The sequence below is a fragment of the Heterocephalus glaber genome, unplaced genomic scaffold, assembly GCF_053883595.1.
Source record: "Heterocephalus glaber isolate CG9 unplaced genomic scaffold, H.glaber_assembly_v1.0 deba00001461, whole genome shotgun sequence".
Taxonomy (NCBI): Eukaryota; Metazoa; Chordata; class Mammalia; order Rodentia; family Bathyergidae; genus Heterocephalus; species Heterocephalus glaber.
In genome coordinates, this window is record NW_028258308.1 from 34,284,386 (window position 1) to 34,303,498 (window position 19,113).

Here is a 19,113-nt window from a genome sequence, read left to right on the forward strand (position 1 = left end):
GCTATAAAGGATTTTTTTATGACTTTAGTACATGCCGATGGACTCATTTTCCCCGCCGTCCTTATCGCAGCTTCTAAATTTCACCTCCCACATGCTCCAAAGTGTAAATGAGTCTTTGCTCAGTCTTTCGTCCAGTTATCTGTGAAAAAATAAACCATACAAAGAGTCCCTGGGTGTTTTTAGGATAATAGATTGTGGGAGTGGGAGCGTCACCTTGTATGTGCAAATGTGGCTGTGTGGGAAAGCAAGATAAGTTTTAGGAGGGAAATAGAGGACTCAAGGGCATATAATAGATTCATCAGAATCTTTCGAAAGTGTTATTTCAGTGCAGGTAGAAGCAAACAAGATTTAAAATTGTCCAACTTAATGAAAAAAATAAAACATACCATGTACTGCTTGTCTACATTAGAGGCAAATTGTATAAAACTTTCTGGTTTTTCTTTAAAGTTTCAAGAACATTGGCTGTGATATTTTCAGTGAAAAGTGCATTGAGTGGGCCCTGTAGAGAAAAGCTTCTCATAGAGTCTTCATGAAGAATAGGGTTGGCTGTTGTCTCAATAATTTTCAAAATATCTTGATTCTCCTCTCTCTGTTACTAGAAGTGTCATTCTCAGTATGTTTTATTAAAATGATGTTTTGAAACTGTAAAAGAAAATCTTTAGTTGGTCAAAGAATAAAAACAAACAATGGATTAGTTTGCTGTATCCTGAGATATTACACTCTCTTCCAATCCCCAGCAGTTCTCTTTTTCATCATATAGCTGTTGATTTAAAGTACTTATTGTTGACTGTGGGCTTATCCTTTCTCACACCAGAATATAAGATCCTGAAGGAATCTTGGTTTATTTGTTTTTATTCCCATAACCCTTCCTATGCCAATTCCTAAGAAGTATTAAGTGGATATAAATACTAGCAGTGAGTTAGTGACTTTTAAAATTTCCATTATCATTATTTTTAAAAATTGTACATATATACAATTAAACAAAAACAACTTTAGCCTTGAATGGCAATAGTTATTTAAATATTTTAAAAATCAAATTTAAACAAGGACAATGACTTTACTAATTTTTTTAGAGAACTTATAACATTTTGAGAAGCCTTCACACTTTATGCTTGTATTTTAAGTTTCTCATTTTTATATCTAAATTTTATTTATTTTATGATAAATACTCGTTTTCCTGATAATTTATAACACTCTGTCTCTCCCTTGATAGGATTATTGCAAATTACACTGTGGTTATTCACTGGTCGCTGTTCCTCTCGGTGGTGCTGAAAAGTCACTTATTTGGGAGCAAGAGAATTATTACAATCATGTCAATAAGGTGGTTTTTTCTTTCTCATTAAAATTAATAATTGTAAAGCAACAATAATATCCTTTAATAAGCACCTACTATATTTCAAATGCTTTCATTTGAAAATAGATATTATTAGTCCCATTATACAGGTGAGGACTGTAACACAGGCACACCAATTCAATATTTGTTAACATTGAATATTCAGTAACATTCAGTATTTGTTAATTCAGTGTAAGAGGTAGGGGCAGAAGGAAGGTTTAAGCCCAGCCTTTCTGAGTCTTTGTCACATGTTCTTTTTACTGTGGGATAGCAAAGTTATAGAGTGAAAAAGAAACTCTGGAGAGCTTGTTTTGTGACCTCTGTCATACTAGTCCAAAGGGCATATAATTGTTCCAGATACCTTCAGAAATGGTTGTATTAGAAAAACTGCATGGATCAAATTTGTTTTGTTAATTAAGGTTCATAAGCAAGAAACAGGAATCTACACATATTTACTAGGATAAAGGGAGTAGGAACCAAATTATATTTACTTCCTGCTTAGATAATTAAGAAGGAATACTGTGAATTTCTTCCCATCTCACCTGCCCCTAAACATATCTGCATTTGGGATCGGAAAATAGTGATTGAGAGTGTTGTACAAGATAAAAAGTGTATGCATTAATATCTAGAATGTATAGTTTGTTCACAGGAAAGAATACATTGTAATATGTTATATGTAGCCTCAATGGACTCATCTTTGGTTTGGAAGATAACTTTTATATCAGTTTTGAGCTCCAGAACACATGCATAGCTTTTTAGTTAAATCTCGGGTCAGTATGGAAGGTTATTTGGTTTTAACAATCCCTGTGGTAAATTTTATTTTTTGTGTGTATTTAGATTGATTATCAGTGTTTAGGGCCTTGTTTTAGTTAGTTTTCTAGGGAAGATGGGATTCTCATGCTTGGCTGTTGCTAACATTTCAAGTGTGCAGCTTTCTGTGTGGTGTGGCATAAATTCCAAGTGACTGACTGACAATGCTTAAACAGAAAATGAAACTTGAGTGGCACTGTCTTGAAATCTACTTAAAGTCATGACAGGTATCTGTCTGTGGCAATATATCAGTTTGGACACATGAAGAATAAGAAATTGTGGCTTTTTTGAAAACCAAAGAGGAAAAGGCTATTTTTTTGTATCACTAAAATGGTAATATGTATTTGTAAACATGGTGAACAATACAAATTCACAATGAATTATATCTGCATTTAAAATGTCATACTATATATCATAACTCTTTCATACCAATTTAAATTTTCACTTGTGCAGATACTCTAGTAACATTAAAGAAAGCATCAACATGATTAAAAAGCAAGTACTCAAGAAAGATGAGACTCAAATAATTAATTGGTACTATAGCTCTTTGTGCATTGACTGCAGAAGTTTGGTGATCTCCTGAATTTTGTTTCGGCAATGATCTCGGGATTCTCCAACCCCCAAAGGGTCTTCTTTTTTCACGTTTGTTATTACTTAGCTATTTTATTTGGCAGCAGTCACTTCTATTTCATCTTCTAATGCACTGGCAAGGTTCCTATTGCCAATAGCTTAGAGCCTACAACTGCTAGGGTAAAATAAACTGCATAGCCGAACTTTCTAGCTTCTACATCCTTATAAATAATGCATCTCTTTTCCTGTAACTACATGAAGTCTTAGGTTTTAGTAGGCACTACTCTGTTAGTCTTGGTGAAGTAGTTGGGAGATGAACAGTTGTGGAAATAGTTGTAGGCAGTTATTAGCCATGATTAGAACCCAACCCTTTGATATATGCGTTAATCACTGGGTTAATGGTAATGGGATGCTTATGATATTTATAGTATACATTAACAGGATAGTAAAAAGAGTATCTTTGTTAACTAAACTGCATGGTTAATTCAACACTGAAAGCTCTGGTAATTCTGATCTATGACCCTTTGAGATTAAGTTGTCTGCCAGGCATGCTGGCACATGCCTGTAATTCCAGCACTTGGGAAGCTGAGACGGGGGATCTCTGTAAATTCAAGCCCACTCTAGGCTACCTATTAGTTCAAGGCCAATCTGAACTACATAGAGAGACTCTGTCTCAAAAAAAACTAACCAAACCAAACCAAACCAAAACAGAAAAAAAAAGATTATATTGTCCATAATTGAACCTGATTTACTCATCGTTTTAAAAAACTCTTTTAGTTTACAAGGAATCTATTGGATTTTTTACACTTTTTTTTTTAACAATGAGAAGATGTTGGCTAAAGACAATATCCAGCACTCCATGTAGCTCAGTGATATAGCAACATTTGGATACCTGTCATGACTTTGGATTTGTAATGAAGAAGTAAGAATGCTCTATTAATAGGTCAATAGCAGAATAAGTAACATATACTCATACTTTTAATGAAGTGTTAATAAACATGTCTTTAAACATTAATGTTTTATTTTCAGCATTAGATAAATTAGTATTTATTTATTTATTTTTAATTAATTTTATTGGTACACTTTAGGTATACAATTCGTTTACATCTATCATTGGGTGTTTGTACCTGTACATGATATGTCTTGGTTCTTATTTTTTTCCCCATTACCTGTGCACCCTTCACCCCCTCCACCCTTCCCTATTTACATAGATTTCATTTCCATTTCTTTTTCTTTTCTCTTAGCTTTTTTCCTTTCCCTCTTTTCCTTTCCCCTTCCCCTCCCTTCACTCCATCATCTTTGGACCGTTTTTCCTATTTCAGAGTATCAATTATTCATTTTGAACATTTTAACTCTTGTTTACACTATCAGTTTCTCACACTAGAGAAACTATTGGGTATTTACACATGTGTGTCCTATGTATTTCACTTAAGAGTATGGCCTCGATATGCATCCATTTAGCTATAAATGACTCTAGTTTTTCATTCTTTATGGCTGAGTAGTACTCCATTTTATTAAAAAACCCACATTTTCTTTATCCAGTTTCCAGTTGATGGGCACTTGGACTGTTTCCAAGCTTTAGCTATTACAAACTGTGCCACTATGAACATCGATGCACATACATCACTGTGGTATGATTCTTTTAATTCTTTGGGGAAGATCCCCAGCAGGGGAATAGCTGGGTCAAATGGGACCTCTAGCCCTAGTTCTTTGAGGTATCTCCATATTGACTTCCACAGTGGTTGCCCAAGTCTGCACTCCCACCAGCAGTGGAGAAGGGTTCCTTTCTCCCCACATAAATTAGTATTTAAACAAGAAAAAAATCAGTTGTTACAAGTGAAAATCATTTTAGCAGTGTCATTTAAAAATGTACCTCCAGACAGTGTAAAAATCAAATATGAAAGCTTTACCCAGTACAGCACAGGCCCTTTTCTTCACTGGATGTGCTTTCATTGGACTTGTCACAGAATGGCAGTGGTCAGCATTAAGAGTATATCATGTAGATAGAAACTGCAAATTGCTCTAGAGCCTAAAGTTAGCAGCACAGTATCACCCTAGAATTCATTTGGAAAAACTTAACAAATAGTATGCCTAACAGAAAATCTGTGGCACAAGAGACATTAATGACCAGTTATTCCCTTTTCACTTTGGCACCACTGATTTTTTTGGGGGGGTACCAGGGATCGAACGCGGGACCTTGCGCCTGCGAGGCAGGTGGTGGAACCACTGAGCTAAATCCCCGGCCCTCCATTTCACTTTAATTTGAGAAATTGCTGACTTGCTGTATTTGCACAGTGTTTTCAAAACTGATTTTTTGTTTTAGAGAAGATTGAAATTTTCCTGCTGAGCTCTGAGTTTATGGCACCCTTTCTTCCTTTTGTTGATGATGGAAGAAATATGCAAGGCGTGGCATCATACCACCTAGTATGTTTGCTTTTAGATTCACTGACAACATCATTTAAATGGGTTGTTTTCATCATGGCTACACAAAAGACACATAGCATAATTAAGTGGACAGACTAATGATGCACATTAAATCCTTATGTTGGAAAAAGGTGCTGCACTAATCGGAAGTAAATGTGTCCAATGTAGAAATTATGGTATGTATGTGAACATGTACATTCCCATTATATTTGCTTTTGTCTTCTTTCCCTCCTGTCTCATGTAAGTCTTATAAAAGTCCAAATAAAATCTGTGCTGTAGAATTCAAAAAAATATCTCATGTAATTGATGATTGATGACTTTTTGAAATTAGAGTGTTCTGTTGTTGCCATTGTTGATGCAGCAGCAGCATTATTATGCAGCTGTAGGAAAAATGGTTCCTGAAGTCAGATGTTTTGGATCTTAGCTTCTCACTTTCTAGCTATGTAACCATAGATTACTTTTCCCATCTGTAAAATGGGAATAATAGCCCCTTAATTTGCAGCTTGACTGTGAAGATTTTAAGTACAGGCAGATGTATATAATTTACTTGGCACAGTGTCTTGTTTGTTTTTCATTGTCAAGCTTCTCTGCTCTGCTTTTCTCCTCCCCTCCCCTCTTCTCCTTTCTAAGGTGGGTCAGACCTTACCACTCTCAAAATTTAAATCATGCTTTCACTTTCTTCAGATCTCACTCTTACTTCAGAGGAAAGAGAGACTACAAGGATGGAAATTCTACCTTTTTCTGGCCAAATCTACCAACCCCAGAATAATGCCTAGCAAATAACTAGCTACTTGCTCAAAGTTTTAGGATTGGGTAGGTCAATGGATAGTTAAATGAATTAACATGTATCTTAGGTCTTTAGAGATGGGAACTATTTTTATTATATGTGCTATGTTGACCTTAAAATTTGGAATCTACTGCTTTTGAAAAGCAGGTCATCCTGAGGTTTTGCCTTTATACCTGCCAGCTTGTGAAAAGAAAATAGTTTAAGTTCTGAGTAGCAGATTTCCTAATTAGTTGCTATATGTTGGACAAATTACAAAAATGCCATTTCATCTGGAGTTGGACGACTCAGTCATTTAACCTTGCATTTCCAATGAGAACATAAGTATAGGGGCTGAAGGTATAGTTCAGTATTAGAGCCCTTGCCTAGCATGCATGAGACCTTGCATTTGATCCCCAGGACTGAAAAACAAAACTACTTTTGTACCTGTTTAACTTGTTTTCTTTCCTCTAGCCTTAGGTTATATCTACAAATCACCCATATCTAATTCTGTACATGAGATGAACTAAAAATGTTTTATATTCTCTTGGCACTATTAAAATTTTTTCGGAGACCTGCTGTTCTTTGGCATCATCAAATGTTTAGATACCTTGGAAAACTTCTTAATTAAAAATAGTTATCTTGCTAGATTCTTTGGTTTAAAGGGTATGAATGAATAATAATAATTTAACTTTTGATGTTTCCCATCCAAAATTTTTCCCTTTGCATATTCTTGGTGGTAAAAAGGAAGAATTACAAAGTTATACAGAGATACCTTTTAGATGCTTTGATATCAGTCAGTAAACAGCAGTATACATTTGGAAGGACAAGATAGTAGAAGAAAGCAAGCTAAATCTGGATACTTAACCTGTGGTTAAGGAGACTTAACCTCAGGAAAGGTTATTTATATGACCTCAAGTGACAGAGTCATCCTGGCAGAGCCACAGGGAAGATTTTGAGAAATGTTCAAAAGATATATGTGTCATTTTAGAAGCTTGTCTAAAGGCATTTTGAGCAATTTAAGTTGAGCCTTTCCTATCCTACAGGAGAGATGTGCAGACAGGAAAGAAGCATATGGTTGGAGCTCTGTGCAAGGCAGTGATATGTAAAAGAAGTACTTTTCCTGCTAGGTTCAATTGCTCTGCATGTCTTTTGCTGTCCATGATGTGATTTAGTTAAATACAGAAGCTTTTAGAGGGGCTTTGCACTGCATCATACATATTTAATAGTTTATGAAATATCTGTATGCATAACTGGATGGGAAATACAGCACTGGTGAAGCTCACATCAGAACCTCTGGCCTATGGTATTCATTGTCCACTTCCCATTGGAAAAGGCGTATTCAGGCTGGGAATGTGCTGAACAATCCAGCAATTCTGTTTGTTTCATCAGAATGAAGCCCACCATCCAACCCTTCTGATTTTGTCAGTAGTGTGAACTTAAAGCTTGCCCTATTCATATTATTCATAGATGTTTCAGTTCCCTAATGGTTGAAGCATTGCATTAAGGAAAGTTCCTTTTCAATAAATAAATGGTAGTGGGGATGGGTATGCAGAAAAAGCTCTTAGAATTTCTGTAGCGATTAATGATTTGTCATATAAAGATACTTCATTGCCAGAAGATAATGGTCCAAATTATATGAATCTTTTATCCTTGACACAATTTTGAAATTCATATTAAAAGTCAATTCCTTAAAATATAAGTGATGGGGGAGGTTGTGGTGGGAGTAGTTGGGTGCAGTGGAGGAGGGAAAGTTACCCAGTACAGGTTGCTAAATGTGGATTTGGTGGATTATTTTGTTAGTTTACCATAAGCTAATGAGTTTCTATAATAAAACTGCTGGTTCTTCTGTCAGATATTTGTGGCCAGCAACTGCTAAAAAAAATTCTTTTAAAGTGTTTCCCAGGTGTTTATTATTGCTATTTAAATGATTAGACACAAGCTATTTAGACTTTATAGCTAACATTTTCCCTATATTTGCTTTTTCAGTTGCCCACTTATTTAAATAGCCATCAGTTCTTTTTATTTTTGATGTACTTTGAAGTAAATTGTGTATATGAGAACATTCTATTCCCAAATACCCTGGTGTGCATGACATGTATATCTTACATTCATATCTCTACATTCTTTAGAATTATGTGTAAGATGGATTATTCCAACAAAGCTGATATATGCTTTTCTTGAAGAATCTAGCATATTTGGACCCAGTGTTTTCTAGTCTTCATATTTCACAGTATAACTCAGCCATCAAAACTTTGTCTTCTTACCTGACCATTATTCTTCCTCCTATCCCAGCCAGTCTGCTAATTCTCCAAAATGAAAAGAAGATGCCACCCTGGATCTCCAGTCCTTAGGGTTGATGTTCCTGATACAGTGTGTGTGGGACCCACTGCAACAATGATAGGCTGACTCAGTTCTGTTGTAATACTTCTCCGAAAGTATACACCCTTCCTACCACTGACAGAGCAGTAAAGCTTATTGTAATGTTCCCTCATTTAGGTAATTTCTTTTTTTTTTTTTTGGTACTGGCAGTCGAACTCAGGTCCTTGTGCTTGCGTAGCAGGCAGCGAAACCACTGAGCTAAATCCCTGGCCCCTTTTTAGAAAATTTCTAACCTCCAGCCTGTTCTCAGTGAAAGTTATCGGGTCCTACAGCTCACACCTGGTGTGCACCTTGTTGAAATGCTGGGAATAACAGCCATAATATGCACATTGGAGCCTGTCTTTCAGAAAGGGGGTCACTAAGTAGGACTGTGACAGGTAGACATGGGAGCATGTGATAGAGTAATCTTTCAGGTGGATATAGACCTTGTAAAAGTCTCTAAGTGATATATTTCTGTGAATGTCATTCATGGCAGCAGGAACCAAAAAATCTAAGTTGTCTGTCAAGTGTTTCTATCAACCTTAGCAGTGAGTAACAAAAGAGCTGTCCTTGGTAGATGTGAGTTGAAAGAAGACCCGTAGACCTGAATTCTAGTCCTGACCCTGAAATTAATTTCTCTGTGATCCCAGGCAGGTTCTTTGCACCTCCTGGAGATTTCTTTTTCTTGTATAACATAAAATTCATGAGTAAGTTCCAGCTACAACATTCAGCCAATGAAAATTTTAAATTGAATTATTATTGAGATTAGAGTTGGGCTTTGCATTAAACCTAAATTCTTTTATTCCAAACAATTTGTGCAATAGCAAGAAAGTAAATAATTGTTAAATTGTGCTCACTTCGGCAGCACATATAATAATTGTTAAATAAATCTGATTCTAGCAATATCTTGTGTGATTTATGATAGAAACTTTTCTCTGGAGGTCGTGTCATAAGATATTTTAGCACTTTCAAATTCATATTTTTATAGTAATAAAAATTGTGACAGTGTAGGAAAACTTTTCACCCCATGGGCTGAGAAGCAGAAGAAAAGTACCAAGCTGACATTTTATTTTGAGTGGTGTATTTCAGCTTTTATAAGCATAAGGCTGTGACCTTACAACAGTGTAACTTGCAAGTTGAGTGACTCATTCAGAATGCAAAACCAGTTCTGGAAGCTGGGCATATTTTTATTCTTCCCAATTTCCTTGTGGTACAACTTTACATTTTCATTTTGATCAGCAACAAAGAGAAAGAAGTGTGTAGACTTTAAGGGAAATGTATATCTGAAATTAAACACTTTAGATAATTCCTTTCCCAAGCTTCCTTTATTTCTGGTAATTTAGTAGGGTTTATTTCATACCTAGGTTTATGTAAAGTTCAGAATCTCCTAAGTAGCTGGTATTCTTATGAGTAATTCATAACTCACTTCACATATATACAATCTCATGCTCACTTTCTATTTTAAACAGAATATTTAAAAATCAAATTAACACTTCCTAGAGCATTTGGTGTAAGTGATATGCTACATACAAACTACATTTCTAGGTTGGTTTGGGGATCAATTTTTAGAGTCAGCTGATATTCAGCTGAACTTTAAAGAAAAAATTACTGCCTACGTATCAAGCTCAATTGCTTCCATTTTTGAAACTTTACTGAACTTGTATTAAACTGACATTGGTTATCAGAGATATTTTCCCCTCATTTTAAACCAGAATTTCTTTTACTGCACTAAAAATACATCCATTATTATTTTATTAAACGAGATTGCACATATATATGTGAATAGAAGCCAAAGGTTTCCTTGTAGTTTTTGTTACTTTTGCCATAACACTTGAGGGAAAAAGCAAACAGAAAATCTCTGTTAGCTGTGCTGCTCTGTGCCCTCCACTTAACTGCAATGGTAAATATCAATGAAACAAAGCAAATATTTTTGTTCCAGGTAACTGATCCAACATATATCGTTCTAGTAAACATTATAAATGATCTTCCATTCACATAACGTGAGAATAATCATTATAAAGGTAAAGGTAATTTTCATTTCTTTTTCCTGTACCTACTATACAGGTGCACACACACACACGCACACACACGCGCGCGCGTGCACACACACACCCTGTAACTTAATATTATTTGCATTTACTCACACAAGTAAAGTTTTATCTGAAGTATCTATGTTTTAAAGATGTTTCCCCATAGTTTGTGTATTCCTCTTCAATATAGCTTTCACACTGGTGCATTCATTTAGGAAATACATACTGAGGACCCTCAAGTTAAGTTAGGACCATCCCAACATACAAACAACTTGGGTTAATTAGGCTAATGGAAGATTTATCCATCTCTTCATATCTATAGTGTGTACCCAGGTAAACATCCAGATCTCAGCTGTATTGACTTACAACCACCTTGAATTACAACCACCCCTCTGGGACCAATCGATTTTGTAAGTCAGGGGCCACTGTACGAATAGATTGCCTTCTGTGTCTCAGGCATGTGGTAGGTACTGGGGATACAGTAGTGGAGAAGGACACCAGTGTGTGTGTCCTTGTGGATCTTATGTTCTGGTGGTGAATTCTCACACATTTGATAAAAAGCACACCGCAGAAAGCACAGGTCATACTGGATAAGATAAATACTACTTTCCCCTATCCTTTCCTCATATTTCTAGTATATTCTGAACAGGTGAACAGAATGAAGTTGAACAGTGGGAAATAATATGCTAAGCATAAAAATAGGACACAGTAAGCCTTTTCTTATTTTCTTATAAAAATTCTCTTGAGATTCTCAATGACATATCAGTTTATTAAATCATTATTGCTTTTGAGGTCCTGGAGGTATTTTCAGAAATGTAATGCTGAATCATCCTTTCTTTGAGGACCTAGGGATTGAAGAACCAAGGGCCTCACACATACTGGTCATATGCTCTATCACTAAACTACACTCCACTTCTTTCATCACCTATTAGATGCTTCACAGAGGAAAGGGCAGTGTACACATTACAAAGTTTCACTGTTTCAATGTGGACCACTAGTAATGTGAGTCATATGACATGTTTTTTTTTTATTAAATGTTGGGGAAACTGAAGTGGTGATGAATGTTTAGTATAATTTTTTTTCATTGAGTTGAAAGTAACATCACAAAATTTAAATATTTATTTTATTTGTATATTTAAATAAAATAAATATTTAAATATAAACAAATCAGTGGCATTTGTCACAGTATTGTCCAACTTCCACCTCCATCAAATTCCAATACACATTTGAAGAAGAGTGACTTGTAAAATTAGAAATAACTTTATAAGAAATGATAAGGAGAAATACTAATTATCCTGATTTAATAATTACATATTATATATGTGTTTCAAATTATGACATTTTATCCTGTAAAGATGCATACAATGTGTCAATTAAAAAGTAAAATTTTAAAATCTTCATGCAAACAAAAAGCATGTTTCATAGCTAAAGATTTTACGTATGATGAGTGAGAAATTAATAGGTTCTTGCAAACTAAACTCACTATAAAAGTAAAATCACTATAATTTACAATATATAACAAAATATTTTTCCATATGAAGTTCTATATGACATTCTCAGCCTTGAGATCATTTACTTTATCTTGAGTGGCCAAAGATTAAACCCATAAAGAACAAAATGTGCCACAGTAAATTGATCATCATGTTACAAAGTGAGAACACAGAAGCACAATCAATACCAAGCATTCAATACAAGAGCTCACAAAATAATTCTTTTTTTTTTTTTGGTACCGGGGATCGAACCAGGGACCTTGCGCTTGCGAGGCAGGCAGCAGAACCACTGAACTAAATCCCCAGCCCCACAAAATAATTCTTAATATTAGGTAAAATTGTCCTCTCCAAGAACATTTTAAGTGGGTAAGAATCAAATATGGAGTCTTGACTCCTCTTCAAAGTGGGCAGAAGATTCTTGCCCAGTAAGGTGAAATGACTTTCACCCAGTCAGTATTGTAAATAATGTAGAAAAACATCACACAACTCTTGGATTTAGTTTGCCCTTAGAGGACTTTTCTGTTTCAATGGAGAGAGAAGCATTACAGGAAAAAACAATTAAATATTGATTTATTTCAAACTTTCTACCCACTGAAAGGATCTGTGATGAGTGAGAATTAAACACTTGGGATAACAGTTTTAGTAGAACAGGATAAATTCATTTATGGCATATTTGGGAAGAATCAGGAAATTTGATAAGTATCTTAACTGGGCATTAAAAGATTTTTAAAATATGGAAGGGCACACACATGGTATTTTGGGTAGAAAAATGCATATTAAAAAAGCTTGCCAATTTATTAAAGGTTCTATAATCTGGGTAATTCAGTCTCAGTTAAAAATAAAACTAAACAATACATATGTATTCAGTGGATTGTACAGTTAGGTATAGAACAAGTAGTCCTTGCCTCCTAAGTTCTTGCCTTGATAGTCCTTGCCTTCTAAGAAATTCTATTCTTTGTCCCTGTATATATCACATAATTAAGCAATAACACATGATGTGAAAATATGTCCTAATGGTACAGTTAAAAAGTGCTGGGTGAGTGATTGGGAAAAATAGACAGGGCTCCATGGAGACTAAGGGGGATGTTGTTGGCTGGATGGGAAAGTCCAAGCACTCCATTTGGGTACTCTGTACTCTGATAGAGTAGCAAGCTTGGAAAGTTGCCTTCCTGGTGAAAATTATGGTTTCACACAGAAATACATATATAATTTACCACTTCTACATAGTTGTCTCCAAAAATGAAATTACTGCTGTCATCATTCTATATTATACATCATACAGTAAATTCTACTTTCAGTCATAAAAGGAACAAGGATAAACTTTCAAGTAGAAAAAAAGAAAGAAAGAAAGAAAGAAAAGGAAAAGAAGGTAACAGAGAAGATGATTGGGTAAATATTCTCAAAAGCCAAAGGGATTTATTATGCCTTTTCATAGCTGGAGCTAGCTATGTTACATACTTATGATAATAAAATACATAAAAATAATGCACAACTATATAGCCCAGCTTAATTTGAAGTAGCAGAGGAATTTAAGTATTTTTATGGGTTGCTATGGTGGGATATTTTCTTCATTGAATCTGGCTTAGAAGAAATTTGGAATATTACGACAGTAGGTCAGGAACATGAGTGTATTTGAATTGGCTCTGCCAACTCTATTCTACGTTACTGTGTCTCTTGTTGACCCAGTTGACTTAATAGCATTTATTTCCTTACCTTCAGTGGTGGGTCATGTGTGGCAGTGAAACTCTGTAACTTTCTCCATCAGGACTTGATACTCTTGGGCTGCGTCTAAGCTGCCACCTTGATTGCTAAACCTATGTATAAGGTACAGTAATTTAAGCCACTTCCATGTCTAGTCTGTCGCAAGTTTAGCAACTTGTGCCTCCTCTCTCTGGAGAGGAATGCTCCTCTTAGAAATAGCCACTGTGCTACAAGAAGCTCAAGTCACTTGGTGAGCCCACATATTGGTGCACCATTTGATACCCCCAACCAAACTCCTAGCTGACATATGGCTTCAGCTGCCACTCATACGTGTCAGCTATCTTGGATGGTTCAGCCAGATTACACGTTCAGTTGATTGCAGCCCCAGCTGGCACTAGTGGAGCAGAAGAACCACTCAGTTGAAGCTGAAGAGCCTACAGCATAGTGAGACATTATGTAATGGCTGTTGTTTTAAGCTGTTTGCGGGCGCAGTTTGTTTCACAGCGACACATAATTGAAATAGCTTCCCCAAAAGACTCCTGGAACTGGTACTATGGAAGAGCTCATTCAATTTAAACATGATATTTAAATGGCCTATGTTTAATCTTTACAACTAACTTCTGAAAATCACTAGGCAAAAGTTTAGGAGACTATTATTTTAGGAACTGAGCACTTTTAAATTTGTTAACTATATTCAGATGATAATCCCCATATCATTGTTGTACTTTCTGGTTCTCTTATTCTCACTGAACTAATATGTAATATATATAGTGTGTTCTTTTGTTTTAAAGAGAAAAGCTTTAGCTGAAGTAGCATGAGTCAGGCCTTCTTCAAATCTTGGCTCTGTCATTTAGTCTGACTCTCAAAGTAATATGGACTACTTAGAATTAGTAAGGATCAGAAATAATGTAGCTTTTATTGTTATAAAGAAGTGGTAATATAAGATTTTAAAGGTAGTAAAACTTTTGTCTCTTTTCAAGGTTTTAAAGAGGACATGCAAATATGGGTGTTCTTGGGTTTTATTAGGGTGAGACTTAATGAGTTAAAATCGTACATCCTTGCAGTTCTTCCTACAAAAACACGTTTCAACCAAAGGAAAGTCTGGCCTGTAGCCCTTCACTTGCTGCCCTTCTTCACACCTTTATTGCTATAGTGGATTAGATGAAGGGGTCATGGTAACTTCTGGCTCCTAGCCCCTTGGTAGAAGTAATGGAGAATTTTTTTGTTCTTCATCTCCTGTCTCCTTCTTATCTCCAGTTACATTCATCTTCCAATTTTATGGGAAAAAACAATTTTATAGGATGCTGGCTCTCTGCAAGGTGATCTGAGCACCAAGGTGCCACAGAGTTCATGAAATTCATTTCCAGAGTCAAACATGCATAACCCAAAGCCTGGTTGGCACAGTCCTTGGCAAAGAACAATTGTGGCAGTTATAGGATTCTATGATGTTTTATACTAGACTTCATAAACACATTGTTTTTTTTCATGTGTGTGTTGAATATTTTTAATAAGACAACCACAGAAGTCTCCACTGACTTTTATTTTTGTCTGATGAATGTTTGCTCGTGATGGTCAAAGTGAGGAGAGTGATTGCTGTTAATCTAAGTTAAGAACCATTTTTCTCAAGTATGGGGGTTACTGTTCTTAGTATCTTCTACTTTTTGGACTTCTGGATACCTAAACCCCATTTAGGTCTTTGAAATTCAGGTGACCTAGGCCATGTGATTTGCCAGTGTATTAGACTTGAGAGTGGAGGGTAGGTTTGAAGCATTAAGTGCTATATACTTAAACTGGATGGTCTTTGAAGAAATATTCTAATTTAACATACACCTCTACTTGCATAAACCATTTTAAGTATTTACATATCGACAATTAAGATTAAAAAACATGCTATACTCCCATAGAGATTTTTTACACTGTGAAATTTCGTGTCCATCATGGAATCATTGTTAAGACAGCTTTCACTGCTTTAAATTCAAATAAGTAAAACTAAAAAGTATGTATAGGAATTATTTTAAACTACTGGTATGCAGATGCAGGTTATATAGAGATAAAGTTAAGGATATTTTGCCCATAAGCTTTTATAGTCATGGTAACAATTATGTAAATTAGTTCAGGCTTTTGTTGTTATTAGTGATAGTACTGGAAACAACAGTTTATGATTTCAATACCCCTTAAATCATTTATAATTATAGAGTAATTTCATCTTGAAGGAAAAATAGTATTCTTAGGTCCTACTATTTGAAGCTTAAGCATATTTCAAAACAGTGGAGATTATGCTGTACAATTATAATGTGCTTCAGGCAGGTTTTCTCTGGACTTGAGCTCTGAATTTTTGAGCTTCTGGGACTCGTGTGATGGATATATAGTGCAGATTTAGGGATAGTTTTAAAGACTTATTGACAGAGGAAAACAGAATGGTTCCTTTGAAGCCGTCTGGATGTCCAGTACAGTGAAATGTGGATTAAAGGTTCAGATACATACAGTGTGCACCGAGATGCAACACAATGTTCCAAGGAGCCAGTGCTCTCTGTTAGGGACACTGTGTTTCTCCCAGTCTTTAATGACTGCTGTTTTAGAAGAAAAAAAATTCAGCATGGAAATTATCTGTAAGGTATAGCTACTGAAACCTAATTCAAAAGGCGTGCTCTTACAGAAAACTCTTCTTAATGCTTTCAGTGTGGTTAGTGCTGAAGACATCGTATATATTACGGCCTGCAGGGAATTCAGACCTCTGCAGTATGGAGTCACAATGAAGGCTAATTTAAAAATAGAAAGTAGCCCTTGCTCCTTCATAGCTCTATTACTTAGGGTTTCTTATTAGCTTGGCATTAGTCTGGTCTGCTGTGGTGGGACAAGAAGTGGAAATGTAAAGAAAGACTTGTGGGGTCTTTTTCACCCCCTTCCTCCACAGTCAGCATTTCACGCTGGGCTTTGGGGAGTCCTACAGTCTGGGGTAGGGGCAGAGCTGTCCATGGTTAGAAATGATGTTCAAACTGTTGGTTGAAAAATCAGGTAACGGCAGTCCTGTTGGTGAACAAAACTTGTTAGAGGGGTAGGGAAGGAATGCCATCTCCAGCAGCAGGCAGGAAGGAATTGCTGTTCAAAAGCTTACCTCTCTAGGGAGGCATCAGATATCAGACTTTGTGAAGCCTCAGGTCCAACCCATAAGATCCCACCTACACCCCCGCCCCAGCCCAGCTTTGTTAGATTGCTGGCATTAATCGCCAGCTTTTTCTGACCGGGCAGTGGGTGAAGGAAGGAGAGGCGGCAAGACTGAAAGCAAGCAAGATTGGGGGGTGGGGGGTGCAGGACTGGGGCTGCTTTAGCATAGAAAGGAAAGGAAAAAACAAGGGGTGGGGGGGCATGTGGATCAGGGTTAACTGGTGCCTGCCTGCACGTCTTTGATTTGATGGCCTTTATTCTTTCTCATTGGATAAAATAGGAAGTCACTGACAGTCCTGTATTGCTGGGTGCAGAGTACTGATTTTACTCAGCCCAGCAGCAGCTTAGAGTGGGGATAGAGGGGGCCGAGGGAGAAGGAGATGCGTCTGGGATGAGGCAGGCAGAGAGGAGAGAGACAGACACTGAAGAAGGAAGCCGGCAGAGGAAGAAAGTGACTTGAGCGCTCCAGAAGGACAAAGAGGAGTGGTTGGGGGTGGGGTGGAGGCAGGGCGGGGAAGGGAGTCACTGCCCCGCCCGCCGCACACTTGCACGGCCCGCCTGTGATGGTCCCTTTGCAGTGATGCTCCGAGGGCAGGCACCTGCTGCTCTGTAATGATTCAGCCCCTTTCGGCCACCGCGTTAACACAACAGGATGCTGTTGCTACTGTCACTGCTGCCTCTCCTGCCGCCACCGCTGCTCCCGCCGCTGCCGCTGGTCCTGCTTTTGCTTTTACTTCTCCTGCATGACAGTTGTTTTCTTCATCTGAGGAGACACCAGCTTCAGATGCTCGAGGTGAAAACCATGCCTTTCAGTTTGGGCTACTGGTTTACTTAATGAACCAGCAGTCTCGGCTCCGTTTTGATTTTGGATCCTGTCCTCTTGACCGGTCGGGATGGTTTGGAGAAGCCTTTAAAAGAACTGGAAAAGTGGTCCAAAAACGACAGCTAAAGAATTATTGTAATATACTTTTATTTTGTAGTTGCTGGGAGCTTTTTGTTTTTCTTTTTTTCTTGATTTTCTTCTTCCTCTTGAACTCCCCTTGCTTTTCATAATGGCCTTGGACTTGGACGACTTATCGATTTCCTTCTGGAAGATGCTGTATCATTTGCTTGGGGGGGGCCCTGCATGGTAATGGACTGTGAGAGAGGCCAGGCCTTCTGGAGGTGAGCCGATGGAGATTTATTCCCCAGACATGTCTGAGGGAGCTGCTGAGAGGTCCTCCAGCCCCTCCACTCAGCTGAGTGCAGACCCATCTCTCGATGGACTTCCGGCAGCTGAAGACATGCCAGAGACCCAGACTGAAGACGGGAGCCCCCCTGGACTCGTGGGCCTGGCCGTGCCCTGCTGTGTGTACCTGGAGGCAGAGCGCCTGAGAGGCTGCCTCAACTCGGAGAAAATCTGCATTGTCCCCATTCTGGCTTGCCTGGTCAGCCTCTGCCTCTGCATTGCTGGCCTCAAGTGGGTATTTGTGGACAAGATATTTGAGTACGACTCTCCTACTCACCTTGACCCTGGAGGGTTAGGCCAGGACCCTATTATTTCTTTGGATCCAACTGCTGCCTCAGCTGTGTGGGTATCGTCTGAGGCATACACTTTACCTGTCTCTAGAGCTCAATCTGAAACTGAGGTTCAAGTTACAGTGCAAGTTGATAAGGCTGCTGTATCCTCTGAACCTGCAGCTGCACCGACCCCGAAGAATCATATTTTTGCCTTTTCTTTCCTGCCATCCACTGCACCATTTTTCCCTTCACCCACTCGGATCCCTGAGGTGAGAACACCCAAGTCAGCAACTCAGCCACAAACAACAGAAACTAATCTCCAAACTGCTCCTAAACTTTGTAAGTAGAGAGAGACGATGCTGAATAAATGAAAAGGGTGGGCTTAAGCTCCCAAAAGGTGTTTTCTAGATTACAGAGCTGCTTTCTCTCTTGCATTGTAATTACATGGTTTTATTTGAGCAAATCATGTGACTGAAATGCTTGGGGTGGCATTGAAGAGACAAGTAAAAAAGAAATCCTGTAAACTACTCATTTGAAGCTGTCTTCTAGTAGCAGCTCCCTCTAGCTGTATTGTTAAATCAGGGTTTGGGGATCCAAAACTTCAGCATCTGCAAGTCATGCTTGAATTTAAGTTAAATCCATCTCTTACATTTTTAGAAATTAAAACATCAGATCATCCTTATTTATTGTAGGAATGTGATATCCATATACCAATAAGTATTATTTGCTGTCCTTTTTTCGGTGATTGTAGACAGTCTATGGCCTTTTAGTTACCCTCCTTCTCCCAGCAGCCCAACATGCCTGTTATCTTTCTTCACCTCTTTGCTCTGCCCCCCTTCCCCAACCTTTGTATTTTCAATATTTCTTCCTAGCAGTGCAGCAAGCATTAAGACATTTACAATGCTCGCTTCTCCTATTCCTGTCCTGTCCTGATTGTACTTTCAGTGACTCAACCCTTGTGATAGC

At 37.5% G+C, this 19,113-nt stretch overlaps 2 protein-coding genes across 9 annotated transcripts in view; both read left to right on the forward strand.

Annotated features, from left to right (window-relative positions):
* The window catches only part of Nrg1 (neuregulin 1), a 319,600-nt gene that overhangs the window by 182,675 nt on the left and 117,812 nt on the right, over positions 1–19,113 (forward strand). For 3 of the 8 annotated variants that reach the window (XM_021236841.2, XM_021236840.2, XM_087217249.1), the window contains exon 1: positions 17,518–18,486. The exons of 2 other annotated variants lie outside the window; for them this stretch is intronic. In XM_021236841.2, coding sequence (XP_021092500.1) covers positions 17,820–18,486 — 667 coding nt within the window. In that variant the 5' untranslated portion in view covers positions 17,518–17,819. Of the gene's footprint in view, positions 1–17,517; positions 18,487–19,113 lie in introns of those variants that run through there. 3 more of the 8 variants (XM_021236838.2, XM_013076092.3, XM_021236839.2) reach the window with 1 other exon arrangement.
* Positions 16,876–17,482, forward strand: LOC147826792 (uncharacterized). The gene has a single exon (XM_087217256.1). The coding sequence runs from the start codon at positions 17,300–17,302 to the stop codon at positions 17,480–17,482; it is 183 nt and encodes a 60-aa protein (XP_087073382.1). The 5' UTR covers positions 16,876–17,299.

Coding starts and splice junctions, on each gene's coding strand:
- LOC147826792 (XM_087217256.1), top strand. CDS start 17,300: ATGCTGTTGCTACTGTCACTGCTGCCTCTCCTGCCGCCACCGCTGCTC.